The 23,936-nt window shown below is 38.4% G+C and overlaps 1 protein-coding gene across 1 annotated transcript in view; it reads left to right on the top strand.

Moving 5' to 3' along the window:
* ais (aramis) overlaps window positions 1-23,559 on the top strand; it is a 59,788-nt gene extending 36,229 nt beyond the window's left edge. Inside the window, 10 exon segments of the mRNA XM_067108657.1 lie at window positions 4,318-4,432; window positions 4,707-4,810; window positions 6,791-6,866; window positions 7,171-7,374; window positions 7,880-7,970; window positions 10,151-10,273; window positions 10,407-10,530; window positions 10,533-10,626; window positions 20,663-20,827; window positions 23,183-23,559. Coding sequence (XP_066964758.1) covers window positions 4,318-4,432; window positions 4,707-4,810; window positions 6,791-6,866; window positions 7,171-7,374; window positions 7,880-7,970; window positions 10,151-10,273; window positions 10,407-10,530; window positions 10,533-10,626; window positions 20,663-20,827; window positions 23,183-23,513 — 1,427 coding nt within the window. The 3' untranslated portion in view covers window positions 23,514-23,559.
* The last annotated feature ends 377 nt before the right edge of the window (window positions 23,560-23,936 follow it).

Here is a 23,936-nt window from a genome sequence, read left to right as displayed (position 1 = left end):
GAACTGGCCCTTTTGTTGTTTCTAGTCAGGATTCTAACATTAGACCTTGTTTGAGAAGCATTTGTATCCACACTCACTTTTCGGTTACAGGGTGTAGTACTTTTACACTTTGGGGTGTACATGACAGACTTACTTTCCTTTTCGGAATCATGCTTCATGTCCCTTATATATTGCTGTTCTGTGGCGAGGGCATCTTTGATAGTACTCAGTTTCCTTACGGAACTGATAAAATGCAGCAAACTGTGTATCCCTTTTTGGGGAGCTTGCCACAAACTGTGAATCCCTTTTTAGGGGAGCTTGAGCAATCTAACTGAGCTTCAGCAACTGAACTGTAATTGCCTGTTAATCAAGGGGCAGAAGTCCTGGGCAAGTTACTGTACGCTTCCAAAAATGTAGTAATTTCAGTCTGAGTTAGGTGGATCCCAGTATCCCTTTTGGGGGAAAGATCCTATTCGGCAACGATAGCTGCATGGGGAGTAGAATTCCTTCTGGAATGTTTCTCCCATGGGTAGCTAAAATTTGTCTCTGAGCCTTCTGGGTTCAGGCGGGCCATTTCGGTGGCAATGTCCACTTCATATTCTTTAATCAGAATGTCAACTCCAAGTAAAGATTCCTCTATTTCCTCCGTGGGGTTAACCTGGGAGGTATTGGGGACTGATGTTACTGGTTTTTGGCACAAACATTGATGTTGTTCAGAGAAAGAGTTAAATATGTGCTACTGGAGTTCTGCCGGAAAGATATGATCTCCCCCTTCATCACCCCTACTGAACCCTAGGACCCATTGAGACAGCTTAAAAGGAGCTGTTTCATCCTTAAAACTTGCTGCCAGGAGCATACTACAAATCTTGCCCACATCTGGCAACCAAGCAAATTTCCTTTTTTCTTTTTTACAAGGACTATCCTCATGGCAGGTGAACCGAGCAATTTGCTATGGAACACTTGAACTGAGGATCCTGCCTAGTGGTGGCCCTGTAGTGATATAAAGCAAGTTGTTATTAGAAGCTAATTAGCATTAATTATTTTTAAGTGAGGGACACTTCTGTAGTTCCTCATATAGTTTCCATGTTACAGGTTAACTTGATTACAAGTGTGCAGTTTTTATACGTTTAATTAAATATCAATGTTAACTTAAACCCCTCTAAGGTTTAGGTTAGTTTTCATACCTGTATATGGCTGTATTACTTATACACTGTTAGTCCTTTTGCAATGGCCAAGTGAAATTTTTAATTCCAATTGTCATGCCATTCAAACTAACTGCTGTGAACTAATTTGTTTAACTAACCCAAACTACTGTTTTATATAGCTTAGGTTAATGCTTCTAGTATAATCTATGTTAAGCTAAGATTAGAGGATTTCTTAGAAGGTTCTTGCTTAACCTATTCTTATAATCTGGTTTTCTGGTTTTTGTGGCCTAGACTACCCTTTTATCTGCTATTCGGCCATCGCTGTTTTAGGCTAATGGATATTCCTTAAAAAGGGGTTCCTACTTAATCTGGTTAGGGTACTACCTGTTCTAGGTTATATCACCTTTAAGGATATAGGCTACATAAGACCCTACTAGCATGTAGCCTTACAGATATGGTACAGAGTCGTAAAAAACCTAGGTTATTTTATTGAGCCTAGGATACTGTATATATATAATCCTAGGCTTTATTTTTAATCTTTCTTAACATAGTATAGGGTATTGCCTAATCCAGATTATTATAGATCACTCTTAAATGTATAGGCTAGGCTATATAAAAATAGAAAACTTACTAATATATAACCTTATAGTTAGTCTACTATTTTTTGTCGACCCCAGGTTGTTGTTTATATCCAATCCTAGGCTATTTGGTCTACTATATAAAACAATAACTCACTGATGTGTAACCTTATAGCCAGGCTATAACTTACTCTAATCTAGGCTACTGCCTAATCTGGATTATTTAATTCACACTTAAGCGTATGGGTTACATAAAACACAATTAGCCTACCTTAGTATGTAGCCTTATGGCTAGGCTACCATCTCAGTCAGCACAGATTACTATTTCATCTAGTCATAATTACTATTTCTTCTAGTCGTAGGTTACATGGTCTAGGCTAACAATTTAGTCCAAAAATGGGATGTTTCGTAAAACATTATCGCTTAACTTGATATAAAGTACTGCCTAGGCTAGTCCTGGATTACTTAGCTCATGCTTAAGTGCACAAGCTTATATAAAAGGAAAAAATTTATACTAATATGTAGCCTTATTGTTAGGCTATCATTTATTTTGCCCAGATATTGTTGTTTTCTGATCTAAGCTAGGCCACTTAAGGGTACGTGATCCAAGGACATAGGCTACAGACAACATCCACAATTAATCTAGGCTGAATTATTCTCACTTACTGCCTAGATCATTGTAGACATCATATAATCTGAAAGGATTTTCCATATTAATAATAAGTTGTGGAATATTTCTTTTACTTAAAACATTTAGTTAGAGTTTAAAACAATTTTCGCTTTTACGAAACTTGGTAGTAATCAACACTTTACGAAGCTAGGTAGCAATCAGTGGGCCGGGTTCCAGCTTTTAATAAGAATTATCAATTCCAAAAGTATAAAGCTAAAACTTTTAAATGGAATTTTAATATTTAAAGTACATACCTTGCTATTTTTGATGCTTCCATGATCCTCGATAATGAAAACGGAGAAAAAAATAGAATTTTTTCGGAGCACTGGTAATGATGCGAATTGTTTGCTATAGACCAAAGAGAGTTAATGGCTCCTTGGTCTTTAAAGGCCTGGTTGTAAACAAGAGGGCGGATGCGCATGCACAATAGCATTTCTCTTTCTCTTTCTTGCAGGTTCTTTTGATGTTTGAAAAACTAGGTTCTTTTGACGCTGGAAAAACTGGGTTCAGTTTTGCTTTGAGTCCATTATATACTCCATCGCGTGTTATAATGTTAATGTTTACGACACAATACCTGGCCAAAAAGACCAACTAGAAAAGAATTCTTTGATATTAGTTTGGTCACCACGGAGCTCTGGTAGACCATGGAAGGTAACTCCTTGAGGATGAAACAAGCGATTATGCTATCAAAAATCACAGACAACAGTATGGCTGTTCCCTGAGAATTTGACCTCCCATCTATGTACAGTATAACTTTTAGAGATTTATAAGTTATGTAAAGATATGAGATATAAGTAACCCATGCAAACCAAAAACAATGTTTTCCCTGACTTGAACTACATTTTGCTATGAATGTACATTTTTAACATCCTTCCAGAGTGATAATGCATTGAAATCTATAAGAATTTTTATGCTCTATTTTTCAACATTATTATACAGGAGAACAGGTCTGACAATAAATTGTGAACATTGTGAATATATGAATACAGCAACAAATGGTGTATAATGAACCAGTCTGCTACTATAGGTTTGCAAGAGGAGTGTGGCTTCTTGGCCTTAATAGCGTAAGATGACCTAAGTTACAGAACTGGTATAGTTTATCATTTTTTTTTTCTGGTTGTACATAGTTCCTTATTCACAAATAATCCTCATTTAAGTGTAAGATCACTAATTTAGCGTTTGGTTTTAAGTGATTTGTTTTGTAGGATTTACTCAAGTTAGCTATTTTTGTCTTATCAGGACTATTGCAAAGCGACAAAAAAATCTAGGAATTTGCTGTGGCTTTCACTTTATTTTTTCATGGGTAAGTTTTCTTTGCCTGTGTATGCATAATATATGAGAAATTTTAAGATGTGCATATAGATATTGCTGGTGTATCGTTATAAATGAATTTGAAACTACTGAGTCAGTTTACCTCTCAAAGGGCTCATCCTAAGTACAGTATTTGTTCTTAAATGATAGTTTGGAATTGGACCAAGGTGAGGTTAAAGAGGATAGACATCTAAGTAAGTAGAGACCAAAGGGGATGGATGAAAAGCAAAGGCTGAGGGCAATACAGCTGGGGTCAAAGGAACACTTTTAGCATCATCTGTAGTGTGCCACTCATTGTACACCATAAGTGGTGCCCTGCTATGGGGTCACTGTGATGGAGCCATAATTAATTTTGCCCCTCTCTAAAGTTAGTGTGATATCGTTTATTGCTGCCAAAGCTAACATCTCATTGAGATTTGCATTTATGTGTGCGTAATCCTACTTATAATTGTCTTTAATCATTGTTAGTACTATCAAAGATATTGTCATGTGTGCTACAAGAACTAAGTAGCAATACTGTACTGTAAAAAAAAGTGATTAGCAAGTTACAATATAAATAGGCAATTAACTTTGAAGAACTACAACAACTAAATATGTTACTTTAATCAGTAATATTGATTTTGTTAATTACCAGGAAAGACTGCAGCATTCCTTGTTCCAATCCTTCACCAGCTAGAAGGGCCTCGTAAGAAAGGCTTTCGTGCTGTGCTGCTAGCGCCAACTCGTGAATTAGCCAAGCAGACACATAGGTTTGTATTTTTGTAATTTATGGTTGACATTATTGGTTATATGATTTATTTCTTGAATAAAGGTAATATATCAAAGTTGTTTCATATTTGCTTGTATTTTTATTAAAACAAAGTTTTGACATTATCAAACTATCAGAATGGTACAATCAGTATGAAATGATAATACCTTTATTAATAAAAGGGTTGTCTTCATATGATGAAGTGTTGTTATTGTGAATTACATATCTTATTGGATATTTTTGTAGTTAATTTTTCATCTTATTGCTATTTTCAGAGAATGTGTTCGTTTATCGGAAGGACTAGGATTTCGAGCTCATGTTATAAGTAATGTTAATAGAGCTAAGAGGAAATTTGGTCCTAATTCTTCCAAAAAATTTGGTAGGTGTTATATATACAATACAGTAGTTCATATAGTATTTCTTGAGTAAATTTGTTAATATTTATGGCAGCATATAGTAATTATAATGATTGGTTTTGCAGGTTTATATTTGGTATAATATTGGAGACATATACTGTATTTACAGAGAAGAATGCATTTTGCCATTATACCAGAGGTTGTTCCATTCATTTTGTGTTCTTGATGGTTGCATGATTTTAGGTTTAGTGACAATTTTTTATCCATATGTACCTTAATCTTTTTTTTCACCTAGCAAGATTTCACACTTAGATATTTACTTATGCTAAGGGGTTAGCATTGCTCTCAACCTTCAGATGTAATAATTATCTTGTAGATTTTTCATATGTGAATAAATGGTACATAGTTAAGAAAAGGTATTGTACTGAATTCAATTACTGTACTAGTATATCTGTATAGATCACCACCCTGTATCATGTACAATGGTAATTTTGTTCATTTGTAAGAGAAGATCCAGTTTTGACCTTAAAATTTTACAATATATTAAAAATCTCTTGAACATTAAAAAATGATTTTTAAAGATTAATTGTAACATACGCATCTTAATGAATTTTGTTTCCATAATTAGTCTTAAAATTTGTATTTTTTGTCTTTTGATTGTTTTTAGAGATTTAGATACAAATTCCTTAAATTTCTGCAGGTAACAATCATTGTTAGGTATCTACTTTACTTAGGTCAGCTTGAAGTGTTAAGAACCGTAGGTTAGTGGTTTTGTTAAGCTATTTAATGATGTGCTGGTTCATGGTTGCTCAGTAGTCCCCTATTGACCAACTGGGAAACTATAGTTTTTTTCCTGTCTGTTTCTCTGGCAGTGTTTCAGTCACACTTACTATGTCGCTGCAAACTCTCTTACATGATTGGCAAAGGTATTGCACAGATGTCAGAAACTTGTCCAAGTTTCTAACCCTCAGCGTGCATTGGATTTTTTTCAGTTATGTAAGGAAGTTGCTAAAAAGGTAATTTATAGGTTCAAATACTATAGATTCTGTATAGTATAGAACTTTAACCCAGGCCATAACTTTTCAATCATTAAAGCTAGAACAAAAGTTAAGTATATCTTAGTTTAACCAGACCACTGAGCAGGTTAACAGCTCTCCTAGGGTTGGCCGAAGGATTAGATTTATTTTACGTGGCTAAGAACCAGCTGGTTACCTAGCAACGGAGACATCATATTTGGGAAGATTACCCCACCAGCAAAACCCTTTCAAATGACATGAAGGTTATTGACCTTGTGACTTACTAGGACATTCACACAAAAATAGCAGCCATCTGGGGCATTCATGTTTCACAAATATATCTTGTTTGAAGAACATTGTTGGAGTTACCTTTCTTTTCATAAAGGTGCTTTCTCCAGTAGGAATGATAATTAGGATATATAGAATAATGTTATTGGAGGAGATTAATAGTAATAGTAGAATACAGCACATTAATAATAATAATAATAATATTAGTAATAATAGAAAGTGATGAATAATATCAAGCAGGAGAAGAATAGTGCTATGTAAAGTCAGTTATCAACTATCACCAGTTAATTTTAACTTTTAGAAAAGGGCAAGATTGATTGTTTTGTTACAAAATTATAGGAAACTTGGCCTTAGGCCTTCACTGAGCTCATCTTCACCATCTTAGGTGGCGAGAGTAAGGGGAGACAGTAAAATCTTGTAGAGGGGAGTTGGTCAGGCTTTTATTGAGAACACGTTTTGCTTTAGCAATACTATCAGAGTGATTGTTCTTCTGGAGTGTTGAACACTAGGAAGGATTTTTGTTATAAGAAGCTGCTATACATTTATGAGCACATTTTACTTTTTGAAAATGAAAATAATTGTTAGTATTGTTTGGGTCTAGTATTTGGTAGACTGATTATGCCACTTTAATGCAATAAAATCAAACAAATATAGTGTACCTCCAGATCTGTCAGACTGAGCAAATAATTTGTTTTTCAGATATTCTTGTAACAACTCCTAATCGCTTGGTATTCTTACTACAAGACGGAGATACCCCAAGTATTGATTTATCGAAGTGAGTTTAACCTTTCTTTTTTAATGTTCTTGAATTATTACTGTATACATTTAGTGTAGCTGCTGTTTCTCTCTTCACAGATTGCTTTTCATTATTCTTATTAAGGTAAGTAATTCTCATAGGCCATGCCTTTTAGCTTATAATTTATATTTAGAACAGAGAGGAGTAACATTTGTTTAGAAGGCAGTTTGTACATAGTACGTAATTGTAAGTCTGCACATAGTACTTAATTGTAAGTCTACAACTTTTGAATTGATAACAGCATTTGTTTCGATGTTAAAGCGCTAATATTTCTATTTTATAGTGTTGAGTGGCTTGTGATTGATGAAAGTGACCGGCTGTTTGAAGGAGGAGTTGGTGGTTTCCGCGATCAGTTGGCTGTTATTTATCAAGCCTGTACGAATTCCAATATCAGACGGGCTCTTTTCTCGGCAACCTTCGCTTATGAAGTGCAGCAGTGGTGTAAATTAAATTTGAATAATGTTGCCATGGTGACTATTGGTATCAGGTACAGTTTTCTTTAAAGCTTTGAATTGAATACCAGTGTTGAAAGTCATGTCATAGTGCTATTGAATAGTTGCAGAATCAGCATCTGGTGGTTAATACTACTTTCATGCATATCCATTTATAATCAATGTATTCATCTTAATATTTGAGACCCATTACAAAGGTTTTGTATGCACGTACATAAAAAGCAATAATACATCACACTGCAAGCTCTTATTGCCTTGAATCAAATGAACCTACCTGCCATATGGAAAGCAAGTTTATCATGTCCTTAGATAACAGTGTTCATTGTTTGACTAAATTGTTTTCATGATGTTAAATAGCTAGTTATTATATAATTTTTGCTATACCTTCCCTCAGTTTGTACTTGTAATATTGAGGCTGTGTCTTGTTAGGAATATTCTTGCCAATTCCCTATGCACCATTCAGTCATTCCATATATCTTGCAGGCATAGGGGATGGTAGATATTCATAATTTTTAAAGTACTGTCATATGATAATTTCAGAAATACAGCCTCAGGAGATGTTAAGCAGGAGTTACTATTTTGTGGGACAGAACATGGAAAGTTGGTAGCTCTTCGTGACATCCTTAGAAAGGTTAGTATTCTGCGGTGTATTTGGAATGGCCATGAGATAGTTCCATGTTGGATACTACTGTGACATAGTATTTTCATTGCAAAGGAAAACAGGTCTATCAGCTATCATTACATTCATATGTACAGTAGATTTTAGATTTTTGTAGGCTTACTATATAATTTTTTGTGTTTCCTTCAGTCACCAGTTATTGAAAACTGCCCCAGAGCTGAAATTACATGAAAAATAAAAAATTGCAGAAAAGTAGAAATACAAGAGCAGTAGGCTATTCATAGTAACAACACAGCAATGTAAGTGTAAAAATTCACATAATATTGAAATCATGTGCCACAAAAGATGAAGATGAAATTATAGTGTTCTAAAAGTGGAATTTCGCTATCATCACTTCACAAAACACAGTAGAAACTTTTAGTAGTTTAGTATAGAACAGCACCACATCCATGTTTGCTAAGGCGTACAGAAGGATGAAAAGGCATCATTTCATGGGCCAGGGGTGTTAGTTGGGCATATGCACTGGGATATTTAATTGAAGTGCTCTGCTTTGTGTGACTGGATGCATTGCACACAGTCAAGGCTATTTATGATTAGTGGTTTGTATGAAAACTTAGTTTTATTGTAAAATGAGTGTTGTCTTCAGTCACCATTTGATTAGCAGTCATCCCTTTGCTTTCTTCTTAGCTTTCTACATTATATAGTTAGATAGTCTGAGTGAAGATTTGAAATTTGACTCGATAGTGTGGATAAAGCACTTCATAATGACAATGATTTGAAAAGAAAAGGTACTCCAAAATGAATATAAAAGGTAGATATATACTAGTTTACAATATTGTTACATAGGGAATTTTATGTGTATTAGTTTACAATATTGTTACTTGTGGAATTTTATGCAAGTCCAGGAAGCAACCTTAATTCTTCCTCTATGCACTCTTGGCTTTCAATTTCTGCCTGTAACTGAAATTTCCACCTGAAGTTGTTCATATGAGCACTTTAAACCAATAAAAATTCATGATAAGTGCGAAATTGATGGATCAGGTGCCAGAAGTAACCAGAAGTATGTTTTCATATATTATTATTGTTATTTTTATTAAACAGCAAGACGAGAGTATGAGTGCTTTTTATATTTAGTAGAGACCTTTGTTTTAATGGTGGTTGAAGATTAGTGTGTCCTCGACTTATGGCGATTCGATCTTACGGCGCTTTTTCAACACCATTAACGGCTTTTTACAGTGCTGTAACTTGATATTGCATCAAGTTAATGGAGCTGACAGGACTGTAAGTTGTGCAGCATCAAGTTATGGCGCCAAACTTAAGTTACGGTGCTGAAAACGGCGAAAAATCGTCTTACGGTGGAAATCAACTTACAGAACGGATCCCCCTCCATAGGTCGAGGACACACTACTGTAAATATAAAGAAGCCAGGAAGGTAACAGCCATTGCCCAATTGCTGAAAAGATAATATTCATCATTAGTGGTATAGTGAGGGGCAAAGAATCTTTTATATTCAAGATGTTAAATATTAATACTAAAAGAGCCAGTGATTTTGTTTAGATAATGAATGAGACTTCTGTTAAATATAGTAATATTTTGATAATCTAGGTTTTAAATATTGGACTTATTGTGTATCTCAAAGCTTGGTACAGTACATGGAAAGTTCATTAATAGAACTTAGCACTTGAATGTGCAATTATGACTTTGTAAGAAGAGTTTGTACAGTATTTGTCTTAATGCTTCTTGACGTACACTTCTATATTTTCTGCACGTAGATGTGCAGTTATGGTTTTGTAAGAAGGTTTGTACGGTACAGTACAATATTTGTTTTAATGCTTCTTGACATACACTTCAGTATTTTCTGTGTCATATCCTAACATCTCAGATTGGTTTTATCAGCTATGAAAAAGTGTGAGAAATAGCTGTTTAGTGAGATTTCCCTTTCTGTGGGCCATTACAGTATTACAAATGTCAGTGTTAATTGAATTTTTATAACTTAAAGTAGACTCAGGAGGAATAAACATTGATACTCAAGATAAGGTTCAGACTTATGTTACAAAGTTCAAGGTTTATTTATCATAAAGTACTAGTATGTGCAATGAAATGAATTTGTTCTAGACTTTGGAAGTTGTTGTTGGTTTGCATATTAAGATATAATTGACCTTGTAAAGTAATTCAGGCTAATGATATTTCAGGGTTACAAACCTCCTGTGTTAGTGTTTGTCCAGACCAAGGAAAGAGCAAAAGAATTATTCCGGGAGCTCATATATGATAACATTATGGTTGATGCAATTCATGCTGATCGTACGCAGACCCAGGTATGTGTTATTTCCTTGAGCTTTTCCTTTCAACTACTTTTAATCTTGTAATTATTTGAATTTGCTCTTCATGTTTTACTGACAGTAATAAAATTAATATGTATGATAATCAACATTGCTTGCCCTCTTCCAGCGTGACAATGTAGTTCGTGCCTTCAGGGAGCGTAAAATCTGGGTTTTGATATGCACCGAGTTAATGGCTCGAGGTATAGACTTCAAGGGTGTGAACGGTCGTGAGTATGACTTCCTGTCTGTCGTGGTTACATCCACAGAGTGGGGCGAACAGGTCGAGCACAGCACAAGGGAAGGGCAGTAACTTTTTGGACCCTGGAAGACAAACCTAATCTTCAGAGGTATGTTTTAAGTGTGAAGCTACTCTTATTTGGTAAAGAATGAGGTTGTATGATCTCCCTGCCATTTTAAGTTGCAATTTTATAAGGAATGCTACTAAAGCTACAAGAGGTCATTTTGAAATTTTAGTTTTTCTATAGGTTTTATCTCAGTCATATGTGAATAAGCTGAGTTTTCTGATGCTATTAAAGTGCAATATCTTCTGGGTCCCTTTATGATCCTTTTTTATTTATTCAAAACTGATTCTCATTAGTATACTATAGAATGTTTGCAGAGTAGTATCCTGCTCCAAGGTCCTTCCTATTCCCTTGTTTAAGAGCTTTATATAGTTTTTATTTTTCTGCCCTGTAATTTTTAAGTAACATAACATATGTGTAACCTCTTTTACAATTTAACTTTATGAGCAATACATTTGTGGAAAACTTTTGGCCTTTTAAACTCTCTCCTCAGCAGGTACTTCTTTGTTTGGCAATGTTGGATTGGTCAGTGTCGAAATTGTAATCAATTATTGATGTAATGTACAAGGTTATTAATGTATCTTTTCATTAGTGGCATAAGAGTAAATGTAAAGCGTTTGTTTTTTTTTGCTTGCAGTTGACCATTGACTATCATCATTATCATTCATAAACATTTTTATATTAGGTTTTTTTTTGGGTGGGGCAGGTGGGGAGTTGGATTAGATATGCTATGAAGGCTCACTCTCACCACTTTTCCTCTATCCTGTGGTCTTTCTGTCTGAACTCTCTTCAGGTGTACCGTAGGTCTTCACCAGTCCCCATTATCCAAAACTTCTTGGGCCCTCCGACTAACTGTTCCTCATCTCTTCTCGTCACATGACCAAACTACCTCAATCTTTGATATCTACAAGATATAAGTTTAAGCCTATTAATGATATTTATGTCACAGTAACATACCACATCTCTGCTGCCACTTCTTTTTGCAACTCTGTTCCAGCTGCCCTTTGGCCTTGACAGAAAATTTTATTTTCTCACTCCAAATTTCCATTTGTTTTGTTATTGTCCATGCTTCAGGCATTACAGGCCTTATGTACGTATCAAAAGTCTGGGATATTTTTCTTTGCCAGTAGTCTAGCTAGCTCTTTTCAGTTCAGCAGGCTGCAGCTACTTTTCTTGATTCCCTTTGGATCTCTCCTTCAGTCAAAATATTGTACCTCTTCCAAGACCTACCCTTCCAGCACAGCATGGTTCTCCACTTACACTTACCTCCCTCCTTTCTCCATTCACTCTTCTAAGACATTTCAGGCAATGAAAATACTTTATGCCGTGTATATTTTGCAATTCTGAGCATCTTAACACCATCCCACCATTCAGTACACAGTAGTACTAAGTTCAACTCCACAGTACCCACAAGGTAATTTTTTATCTTTCCCTTTGCTTTTCCATGGGCCATAAGATTTGTTGTGCTTATACTTATTTTCAATTCTCTTCTTTTCACTCATCCATCTTTTAAACATTTCCTCAAAATTTTTTCCGTCTGATATTGACACTAGGTCACCCCCAGGGTTCATTCCCAGGGCGTCTTTTTATTTTTTTTTGCTCCTTCACAACTTCTCTATTTTTGTACATGCAACTTACCCGTCAGATATATACTTAGCTATAGTCTCCGACGTTCCCGACACCAATTTGGAAACTTCGCGGCACACGCACAGGTAGGTCAGGTGATCAGCCATACCCACGCCGCTGGAGTGGCGAATAGAACCATTCCCGTTTTCTAATCGATTTTCTCTGTCGCTGGTTCCGGCAACATCTGTTGGTTCCTCCTGCTTTGATTTTCGTTTTCTCGCTTGCTGAGGATCTTTGGCCTGATTTTGGTGACGTATTGGATCTTTGGTTTGGCATACGCTATTGTGGACTGTTTTTTTGGATTTGCTTTTGAATTGTTCATTAAGATGTCTGACATTTAATGTTTCGCCTGTGTTCCGTGTGTGCTAGGCAAGAATGTAAGGTGAGGTTGCCGAAAGCTGGTAGAACCCTCACACTGTATGTATGAGGTGTAGGGAATGATTGTTCTTTCGGACAATAGGTGCAAGGAGTGTGAGAAATTGTCTGATCAGGAATGGAAGGTTTTGTCTTCTTATCTGAAGAAGCTTGAAAAGGATAGAGTTAGGAAGGCTTTCACTCCAGAAGCTCAGTAGGTCTCGCTCTGCTGAGCATGATTTTGAAATTAAGCAGTAGACTCTCCTAATCCTTTGGTTTCAGCCCTTCTCCTTCATCGAACCTGTGGATTAAGTCCTCTGGGAAATGGCTGCGATGAAGCGGAACTTCTTGCGTGTGAAATACGCAACTTCTTGTATGATGAAGGAAGGTAAAGTGACAGTGATATGTGCAGTGTCCCCAGTGTTGTGGAGGGGCGTCTGATCGGCTCCCGCATTGCTCTAGCCTGAACTCTTCAAACTCCCAGGACCAGTGGAGGAGGAATGCAAGAAAGCCGCAAGGGAGGATGTAGAGCATCCCCAGCGATCAGGCGTCCTTGGCAGATCCTGTTGTTGCGTCCCAGGCTTGCCTTGGATCGCCATAGAAAGAGCATCCTGAAAAAAGTGTTTCGTCGTCTAAATGCGTCTTCTCTTCAGGCGGTTGGAGTTGGCTGAAATTCGCGCCCTTTGAAGAGATCTTGGAAGGCTCCTAGAGTAGGCGTTTGGACTCGAGCCCTGAGCGCTCGGAGAATTCTCCTATTGTCAGGAAGAGAGCTCGTGATCCCCTCCTCCTCTCCATCAGCGGTGAAGGATTAGAAGCGAAGAAGATTTTGGATCTCTTGCTAAGGACTCCTCTTCTGTGGAAGGATGACTTTCTTCCTGTCAAGTTCCAGGGAAGCTCTCGTCTTCAACTCTGTTCGCTCTTCTCCTGCCAAGCTTCCCCTTCGTCCAGCAAGTTTTTCTTCGTCTCGTGGGCGCTCTTCGCCGAACAGGCGCCAGTCTCCCAACAGCGCACTTCTTCCAGGCATCGTCATCGGAGAGCGCCTCTCTTCAGGCGCATTTCGCCTCACTGTACTCCTTTTGGGCAGCGCTGCGTCGTCTTCAAGCTCCCTCCTTCCGGCAGGCGCCACTCTCTCCTGGCGCCCTCGTTTCAGGGCCTCCTCTCCTGGAAGGCTCTGTCAGTGGACAAGGACCCCCTCTCCTGACAGGCGCCCGTCGGGGTCAGCGCCATTCTCTGGTAGGCGCCATTCTCCTGGTAAGCGCTCTTCGTTGGACAGAGTGCTTCTCGCTCCAGGCTCGCTTCTCCTGATGCGCTCTTCTTCTCTTGGCCTTCCTCTCCCTGCCGCTTTGGAGGAAGTTTCGAAGAGGTTCTCCTAAGGACGCTGGAGTTTCAGGATTACAAGCGGTTGGCCGGTTTAATTCAGGAGTTTGGAGATTCTCTTTGTCCATGCTGCCCCTCCCTTCTCCGGGATCTTTGTGGGACAGCACCAAGTCAACTAGACCCTCTTCGTTTTGTCAAGATCGCCTCTGATTTGATGAGAAGGCCTTTAAAGGAGTAGAAGTGGATGCAGTCTAGAAGGATGCAAGTAAAGCGGTTTTTCTTTCCCTCCTTTGAAACTTTTAGGAAAATCAGGAATGTGGTATGAGACCAAGGAGCCTATGGGGTTGGGGCTCCCCACATCTGCTGGCCAGATTTCTCTAATCTAGTTGACTCCTCCAGAACTTTCCCTTTCTTCATGAAGGCGACTTAGAGAATGAGTGAAATGGATCATCTCCTCAAAGGGTCTTTTAGAGTTGTGGAGGTCTTCAACTTTATGGATTGGTCTCTTGGAGCTTTGGCCAACAGGTTTCGGGTCCCGAATTCCTGTGTTTGGATGACTTTTCGTGAGTGTTTTGTCTTGTGGACAAAGCAGTGAGGGACAGTTCAGCGGAAGTCGCTGCCTTATTGGCTGCTATTCTGAAGAAGTCAGTATTCAGCTCTTTCCTCACGAAGTCTGTGTCTCCTCTTCAGAGATCCTCTCTTCTGTTTGCTCCTTTCTCTCTCACCTTTTTTCCTCAAAACTTGGTGAAGGAGATTTTCGCTCTTTATCTGAAAAGACGACACCCAGGGGCACAGTCTTGAAGAGGGTCAGACCTGCCGTCCTTTCGCCAAGAAGGAGAAGGCTCCCTTTCAGAGCCCTTTCAGGGTCAGTCGGCGTCAAGCCTCCTTCAGGAGCAAAAGACCAGAGAGAGAGGAAAGGTCTTCTCTCGTTCTATCAGAAGGACAAATGAAGAACAGTACTCCAGACATGGTGGGTGCAGACTGCTGCAATTCGCCGAGGTCTGGGCACAGAGAGGGGCGGACGACCGGGTCCTCTCATTTAAGAAGAGCTACGCCCTTACAGGGAAAATTATCTTTAACCTCAACTCCCAGGAGTTATCCGCCAGCTACAGGATCCCGCCAGGAATCAGGCTCTTTTTCTGTGATTAGACAAATGTTGAAAAACAATAGAGAACAGGTTCAAGACCTCCATTCCCGAGGTTTTTCTAACCGTCTTTTTCTGGTTCGAAATCCTCGGGGGAGTTGGAGACAGTTCTGGATGGCATACAGATTTCTTCATAATCAGATGAAATTCAAAATGGAGACTACCTCCTCGGTTCTTGCAGCTCTTCGTCCAGGATTGATGGTCTCCTGGACCTGCAGGACGCTACTTCCACATTCCCATTCATCCCTCGTCAAGAAAGTTCCTGAGGTTCGTGATTCGGGAAAACTTTTTCAATTCAGGTCCCTGTGCTTCGGTCTTTCGACTGGCCCCACAAGTGTTCACGGGCATCTTAAGGAATGTGGCACGCTGGCTTCACTTAGAGGGAGTGAGGATATCAATGTATCTCGACGATTGGCTGATTCGAGCTCAATCAAAGGACAGTTGTCTGGAGTACTTGTCGATCACCTAAATATGACACAGTCCTTGGACTATTAGTAAACCTACAGAAATCCCAGGTTGTTCCGCAAGAGCAGAGCATTGTTTACCTGGGGATTCTGATGGATTCTCGGGTTTTTCTAGCCTTTCCATCCCAAGAGAGAATAGATCGCTGCATAGAAAAAGGTGACAGTTTTTCTAAGGAGAAAACATTGTTCAGCGAGGGAGTGGATGAGTTTGCTGGGACCATTTCCTCGCTGGAACAGTTCGTCTCCTTAGGAAAACTTCATCAGAACTCTTCAGTTTTCCTAAAGGAGAGTTGGACCAGAAGTCTCAGGACTTAGACTTTGTTTATAAATTTCGGACAAGATAAAAGAGGATCTCAACTGGTGGTTGAACCCTCGAAAATTATGCAGGACTGTCTCTTCAGTTACCAGGCCCTACCTAGTGTTGTTCTCAAGCCTCGGAGTCGGGATGGGAGGCAACACTGGGGTGAAAATGTCAGCACAGGAGGAGACCAGGTGGAACTGGCACATCAACAGAAAGAGCTATCAGCAGTTCATTTTGGCTCTCATCAAGTTCGAGTTCCTTGTCGCGGAATAAATGATCCAAGTGAACTCAGACAACACGACTGCCTGAAGCGTATATAAAGAAACGGGAGGAACACACTCCCTTCTCCCTTTACCGAAGCGGCAGCGTTGCTGTTGTAGATCAGGAGAGGAGGATCAGACTCCTCACCAGTTTGTACAGGGGGAGAGGGAATGTGAGGCCGACCTTCTCAGCAGGAAGAGGATCAGGTCCTTCCCACAGAGTGGACTCTCCATTCAAGTCTCACGAAGACTGTGGAACCTGTGGGGAAGGCCGAATATCGAAACCTTTTGCAGCCCACTGGAATGCAAGGCTGAAAACTACTGCTCTCCGATATCGGACCCGAGCAGTTGCAATGGGTGATCTTCTCTAGATTGGACAGGATTAGGCGGATATACCTTTCCCCATTCAAGATCCTAGGAGAAGTGGTAAGAAAGTTTGCATCATCCGGAGCGGGGCCCAGCCACTGAAAGCTCCGTTTTGCCCAGCTCAGACTGGTTCACAGAGGTACTGGAATGGATAGTAGATTTTCCAGGTCAGCCCCACACAGGAACGATCTTCTCAAACAACCACTTCAACCAGATTCACAAGAATCTCACTCTCCCAGTCTAACTGCGCTGAACTATCGAAGGTCTGGTCAGAGCGAAGGGTTTTCACAAACTGCGAAGGCTGTACAGAGCAGAAAGATCCTCAACCCTTCGCGTCTGCACCAGTCAGTAGGAGAGTCTTTAGAGATGGTGCAGGACCAATAAGATATCCTCTTCAGTACCTCTGTGAGTAAACATTGCAAATTTCTTTATCTTCCTGAGGGGAACATTGCAACCTCGCTGTATCACAATTAAAGGGATACAGGAGTATGTTATCTTCAGGTTTTCAGACACAGAGATCTGAATATCTCAGAAAACAGAGACCTTCACGGACCATATAAGGTCTTTTGAACGTCAAATTAGGACCAGAAACCTCCCAGTTGGAATCTAGACATGGATTTTGAAATTCACCAATATCTAAAAAATTCGAACCACCTCATCAAGCTTCCTTGGGGACCTCAAGGAAGTCACTTTCCCTCTTGCCTCCTCAGCTAAGAGAATAAGTATGAAATACAAGCCTTAGACAAGCAAAGTTGGTTTTAAGGGAGGTTTCGGCTATATGCTCCTTTTAAACCATTATTTCTAGCGAAGAATGAGAATCCTTCTAAACCGTGGCCAAGAACCTTTGAATTAAAGGTCTTTCTTCTGTGTGGGACATGAGTTGGAAGGACTCTATGCCCTATCAGGAGCCTTAAATTCTACTTAGAAAAGAAGAAATCTGGGAGGATCGGTTGAGAAAGTCTTTGGTGCTCTGTCAGGAATCCTTCACGAATGATCTCAAAGGAATGCGCTGTCATTTTTATTAAGGACGTCATCAGAGCGCATATCTCATGTGAGGATGAGCTACTTTAAGCTCTTAGGTGAAAGCACCAAGTGAGCCATTGCTACTTCCTTGGCACTTTCACTAAGACGTTGTCTCTCAGTCTATTTTAGAGGCAACCTATTGGAGGTGTAATTCGCGTTCGCATCTCATTACTTACGAGATATTAGAGTAGCGTATGATAAGTGCTTCTCTCTGGGAGCGTACGTATCTGCGGATTCGGTGCTGGGACAGGGAGCTGAATCCAATCCTATTTAGTTTAGTTAATTTAGTTGTTTTTAAGCTTGGTGGTGTGTTTTTATGGTTGGTTGAAAGAGGGTGATGGAATTATGCTTCCCTTTTCAATTCTTATCACTAACAAGGTTAGGATTGAGTCAGGTGGTGGGTTGGTTGTCATGTTCCTTGTAATTTTATGGACACCTAGGCTCTGTCATGTAGAGGATAGCCCCATTGATACGATTCAGTGTAGGCTCGGTCATGTAAGAGTGGGTGCCTTTGGCGGCACGATCCAGCTATAGGCTCGACCATGTTAGTGAGTCATCCCCCATTGGTACGATCAGAAGGGCTGTCAGTCTGGAGTCACATCCTCGCTGAAGCTCCTGGGCAAGCAGACTCGCAGACAGTATCCATGAAGTCTTTAATCAGGTAAACCATAGTTTTTTGTTTATCCTACAACATATGTTGTTTCCCGTTTTTTAGTTATTTTCTGTCTCTTACCCTCCTCCAGGGTACCCATTCAGTAAGTATATATCTGGCGGGTAAGTTGCATGTACAAAATGAAATATTTTTATGATAAAATAAAGTTTTGTACATACTTACTCCGGCTTGAATATATGCGATGATAACCCGCCAGCCTCCTCAGGAGACAGGTGGAAGAAAATCTGATTGAAAAGGAATGGTTTCCCTATGTCCCGCCACCCAGCGGCGGGTATAGTTGATCACCTGACCTACCTGTGGTAATGCGCGAGTTTTGAAATTCTGTCAAGGCATCCGGAACTATGTAAAATATATATCTGCGGTAAGTATGTACAAAACTTTATTTTATCATAAAAATATCATTTTTCTGATAATGAACAATGCGTATTTTTATGATCAAGAAAGGGTTCAGGATTGATCCTTAATGGACGCCATTTATCTCAGATTCTTCTGATACACATGCTACATTCTTCACTCTAGACCTTTAGTTGTGGAAAGTAGCACCACTTGCTTAGCAAGTTTTCTTGGTATTCTTTGCCTTTGTAATGCCCAAGTAATTGTGTCTTGTTATTCTGTCAAATGTCTTATCAAAATTCTGAAGTGTGGTACTGTTGTGGATGGATCTGGCTTGAAGCCAAACCTACTATTATCAGTTTAAACAATTTTATTTGCTAATTCTCCAACACCTTTTTCTATATTTTCAGGACATTCACTTATTCATCTGTAATTGTAGATCATCATATTTTGTGTGTATATTATTACTGTAAGGCTCTTTGCCCAGTACTACAGTCCTTTCTCTTCTTTTGCCTCTGCCAAGTTTCCTTATATTCTGGTATGATTGTAGGTAACAGGCTCTTCTGCTATTTTTATTAAATTTCTTGATATTCAGGATGATTCTGAACTTATGACCTGAGTTGGGTATCCCAGGTAAACCTTCCTTGTTTTCCATCCATTGAGGACAAAACCTTTGAAGAAACCTATGGCTTACCAAAATCCATTAACCATGGTGTTTGCTTCGTCTTTGGAGATGGGGAAGGTAAAATTATGAAATCTTTTTCTGCTGCCTCATATCCTGTTCCAACTCATCATAAATTTCTGCCTCGTCTGTGAATATTAGTTAAGTGGGAATGTCTTGTCACATGCATCACCTTCCTTAGCCTCCTCTTTGGACTTCAGGAGGTTGAAGAAGGTACATACATGGACTTTAGGGGGTTGAAAGAGAAGGTATATTCAAAGATCTCCTGCAAGAAGGCCAAGAGGTCTGTGTAGCTTCCTCACTATGCCACTCACTGTTGGGTGACGTCATCGTATCCATGCCCTGGCAGTGTTTGGCAAGGGACAGATAATTTGTGCTCCTGTTTGCCAGTCAAGTGGAGCCAGTCAGGTTGGTACTGCTTGTTTGGTATGGTGCAGGGTTATTATGTTCCATCCCCATTTCTTATATGCAGATCAAGGCTTTTTATCCTTGAAAACAAATGGCAAATTTTGAATATACAGTAATTTGTATTTTTCCTAGATACACAAACCATAGTGTTATGTATATTCCCACATTTACCACCCCACATTGCCATGCCACTGAGGGGAAACTGACACTGCCACTGTGTTCACAGTGGTTACCCTCAACCTCTGCCTAGAGGAGACCATCAGACTTTCAAACCTTGCGTCCAAGCTCCAACCAGCCTTGGCAATGCCAGAAGTACAGTATATTCACACAAAAACTTGAGTTTATACTGCATGTCTAAGATACTATATATCTAGGGAAAATCCTGATTTTCAAAATTTGCCCCTTTTTTTTTTTATCCCAAGGACATTTTTAAAATCTTCAGCAATTATTCTATATTTGTCCTACTGTCATACAGACAACCTTCAGTACATGAAATTTCTTCATTCAGAAAAAGTTCCAAAAATATTGCCCCAAATCAGTCTAGTATCTCTTTTCAGCTTGTAATATATCTAGTTTTCCTTTTATATACATTACCCCTTTCATTTTTTTTTCTCACCATTTTGCTGTTACAATATTGATATTTTCTCTAACCTTTATTCTGTCAAGATTTTCATTCATTTCCTCCTAACTTGTTTGCCCTTGCCAGCAGTCTTTTAGTTTCTTTCATCTTTCCCTGTATACATCTCGTATGTATTTCCTGCCATTCTTCTGCCAGAGTTTTTTGCTCTTCAGTTGCCCCTCGTACATCTGTATTCCACCGTCTCTCGCTATTTCCCTTCTGCAATGTCACATCACATACTACTTTGTTTTTTATATTTAGTTTTTTTCTCATTTTTCACCTGCAAGATGTGATTTTTTTTATCAACCAGTCCAACCCAACATAACTGCCAAAATGATCATTCTCATTAACATTTTATTCAATATTTCATTTTAACATTGAACTATCGAACTTACTATCCTGTAGGTGGATTCTAGTTCCTTTATACCTTGATCAAGCTATACTTTATTTAGATAAAAGTCAGATGTTTTTATTGATAAGGCTGAGCTAACATTTCTGTAAAATATTTCAGTATTGCTCAGGTGATCCATAACTCTAACCAAGAAGTACCAGAGTGGATGCTGACTCTGAAGAAATTAACAAAGAGACAGAAGCAGCAACAACTGCAAAATATTCCAGAGAGGGGCCATGTTTCTGCATATGATGTGTACAGAGAACAGAGTAGAATACAGGAAAAGTAAGTTGCAGTTGCAGTTACTGCCAAAACTACTGTAAGAATTTTTTGCAAAATTATATGCCCGTGTTAATCAACACTAGTCTGCTGGGGAGCTCAATAACCCATAGTTCACAGTAGTGCTGCACCATTAACATTAAAGGCAGGGAGGTCAAGCATTTTGGAAACCTTGATAGATTAAGTGCATTAGGGACGTTGACATAAATGAGGTTGCTTACTTTTGCTTTTTTGCCTCATGGCTGTCACCTTATATGTTAATCTGTTCTTTTTTTTTTTTCTGCATATAGTGCAGTAAACCCTGGGTGGTAGTGCCCACTTTAAATACAATATCTACCTTATAATTGACATAGTTGTAGTAGTAGTATTTCAAGTTCTTCATAGTTGTAATAGCAGTATTTCACGTACTTCTATGTTAGATATATTATTTCATAGTTGATTATGTTCCCATGAGGGTCTAGATTTTAAATCAAACTAGGTTCAACTATATTAGAAATTCTTAACACCCCTACACACGATGTAACTTCTGAAGATTTGTTGTAGAAGAGAACTCCCTTTTGGTGATGCATGCATTGTGACTGGCATTACAGAAACTTTCTTGGGTTTGTATTGATCTCACAGGTTTGTAGAACTGTATTTCTTACAGGATTTTTGTTGATCTGAGGGGTTTACAGTAATTTAATTATTCTAGTGTACAGTTCACTGTCAAATTGAAGTATTTACTTCCAAAGTCCAGGGTATTTAGCCAAGATCACCCATAAGCATTCTCTTTTCTAATGATTTTCATGTTCTTCTTTATCATGGGGTTGACATACTGTTTATTCTTTACTGTGGTTACACTTCTAGCTTAGTGTACACTATCTTAAGTGTCCAGCATCTTCAACCCTCATTGCCCCTAATTATCCTCATATAGGATTAAATCATAGCAGGCAAGATATACGAGTCTAAAAATGTACTTTTGTCTTGTTGAACAAGTTAGTCATAAGTTATGATTAACTTGTTCAACAAGACAATAATAATAATTCTGTACTCTTGAAGAGACAGAAAACATGTAAGCATTTACTTCCTAATTTTAAACCCATATAATTTTAAATGCTTTCTCTTGAACCCCCAAGTCATTGAAAGCAACCGTGGGTTTACTTGCTCAGAATCATGGTTTGACTTCAAGTTACCTTCAGAATGAATGATCTTTTGACCACCAATTCACAGCTTATTCAAACTAATTTGTTTATTTAAAAACTTCTGTTCTGAAAAATTTTAGATATTATTGACCATGACAGCATTTCCATGATGATTTGCCTATCCATGCTACTCAGAAGTGCATTGGTTTTGGGGTTTTGTTTAAATTTATTAGGATTCTTAAGTCATGACATGTATGATTACCCACCTTCAGGGATTAATGAAAAATGTTAATGTTGATTGGAGAGCCAAGTTCTTATCATTTGATATTCAGTATTTATATTATGGCTGCATTGGTCATTTTATAGTTGCATTTATTAACTTTTTACTTGGCTCAACATTTAAAATCTAGCTCAGTTTACATAAATACTTTCGTCGTAATATGAGATATTATGAAATTATTATAATATTACAATTACAGTTAATTAGTATAATTTGGGTATAAACTGCTGTTAATTATGCTCATAAGCTTTACCTTTTTAAAGTATAACCGTACTTAGACAAGGCTTTATAGATATTCTTGATTAGTTGGCAGCAAGCTTCTTGTCCGATCAGTAAAACTAAGCATCATTGGGTCTGGCCAGCACTTGGATGGGTGACCAACTGGGAACACCAGACATGTTGGTGGCTGTTGGTGTTTATGAGATGTCTTTTGCATCCGTGGTATAAGTCTTAAGGCTTACGTCTTCCCGCCGTTTTGCCTAATTTGCCGGGTGATAAATGGTACGATCATTCCGAATCTAAGGACCCTATTGGCTACGTAGTGATCGCAGGCTGTCTGCGTTACCACCTAAAGGACTTGACCTTCAAGTCTGAGTGCCGACGACTCGTTGTTAGTTCGGCCTTGACCAGGAATTGGTATCCAAGAACACCATTTCTTTTGACTTTGTGTGATAATCAAACAGGCATACTCCACGGCTGATGTGGTGGACAACAGTACGTTCCGGGCGAGATGATATCTTGTAGCTACAGTATTTTCTTCCATTTTGTTTTTTAAGAGTTAATGGAAGAGCAATTTCTTTTAACATTATGACTATTGGAATCAGAACCCTATCTAATCACTGAAGTGAAGTTGAATTTGTTGTACTAAACTCTTAAATCTCCTGAACAGTTTTTGTGGTGGAATCTTGGCATAGCTAAATGGTAGTCTTAGTCAATAATTCACGTTTAATCTTTTTCCAGGATAAAGCAGAAAAGACTTTTCAAACTTGAGAAGAGAGCAGCAAAAGCAGCAGCAGCAGCAGCGATGGAAGACGAAACTGGTGAGACAACAATGCCTTTAGTAGAAGATGAAGTGAGCACTGTGGATGACCTTCCTTCAAGTGATATAAACTCTCAAGGGAAAAAGAGAAAAAATAAGGATTCTGGTCTCAGCAGTCCAAATAAGAAGAAGAAGTTAGGCCAAAGCAAAGTAATTAGCTCGAAAGTCAGCAACTCAAAAAAGAAGAAAAAATCTGAAAAACAAAAAATCAGTGACTCTGAACAAAAGAAGAGAAAAAAAGGAAGCAAGTGAAAGTAGTTTGTTAAATATATCTTTTTCTAATAAAAGTATACTACCAGTATTTTAATCATTCAAAATAAGTTGTAGTGAAATTTAGGAAAAGATATTCTTTTCTTAAATAACAGTATTATAATTAAAACAGGTGACATTTTATTTTCATAATTTTTTAAATGGATAAAGTTCAACATTTCTTGCTTTTTAAAAGAAATCAATGGAGTATTTTAAAAAGATCTAAGTAACAAAATGAATGTATGTCAGGCTTTATTAGTACAGATGCCATAATTTCCTTTAATCAGAAAGGAATAAAGCAACAGCAATTAAAGGAAAAAGTCAACGAAAAAATTTCACTGAAGTGTCACAAGAATAAAAAAAAATCCCAATGCAACATTACCATAAAAACATGGATAATTTATTCAGACCAAGCATGAATTGGTT

This window comes from Macrobrachium rosenbergii, chromosome 9 (genome assembly GCF_040412425.1).
Source record: "Macrobrachium rosenbergii isolate ZJJX-2024 chromosome 9, ASM4041242v1, whole genome shotgun sequence".
NCBI lineage: Eukaryota > Metazoa > Arthropoda > Malacostraca > Decapoda > Palaemonidae > Macrobrachium > Macrobrachium rosenbergii.
Note: the sequence above shows the minus strand (reverse complement) of the source record. Positions and strands in the feature narration are given on the sequence as shown.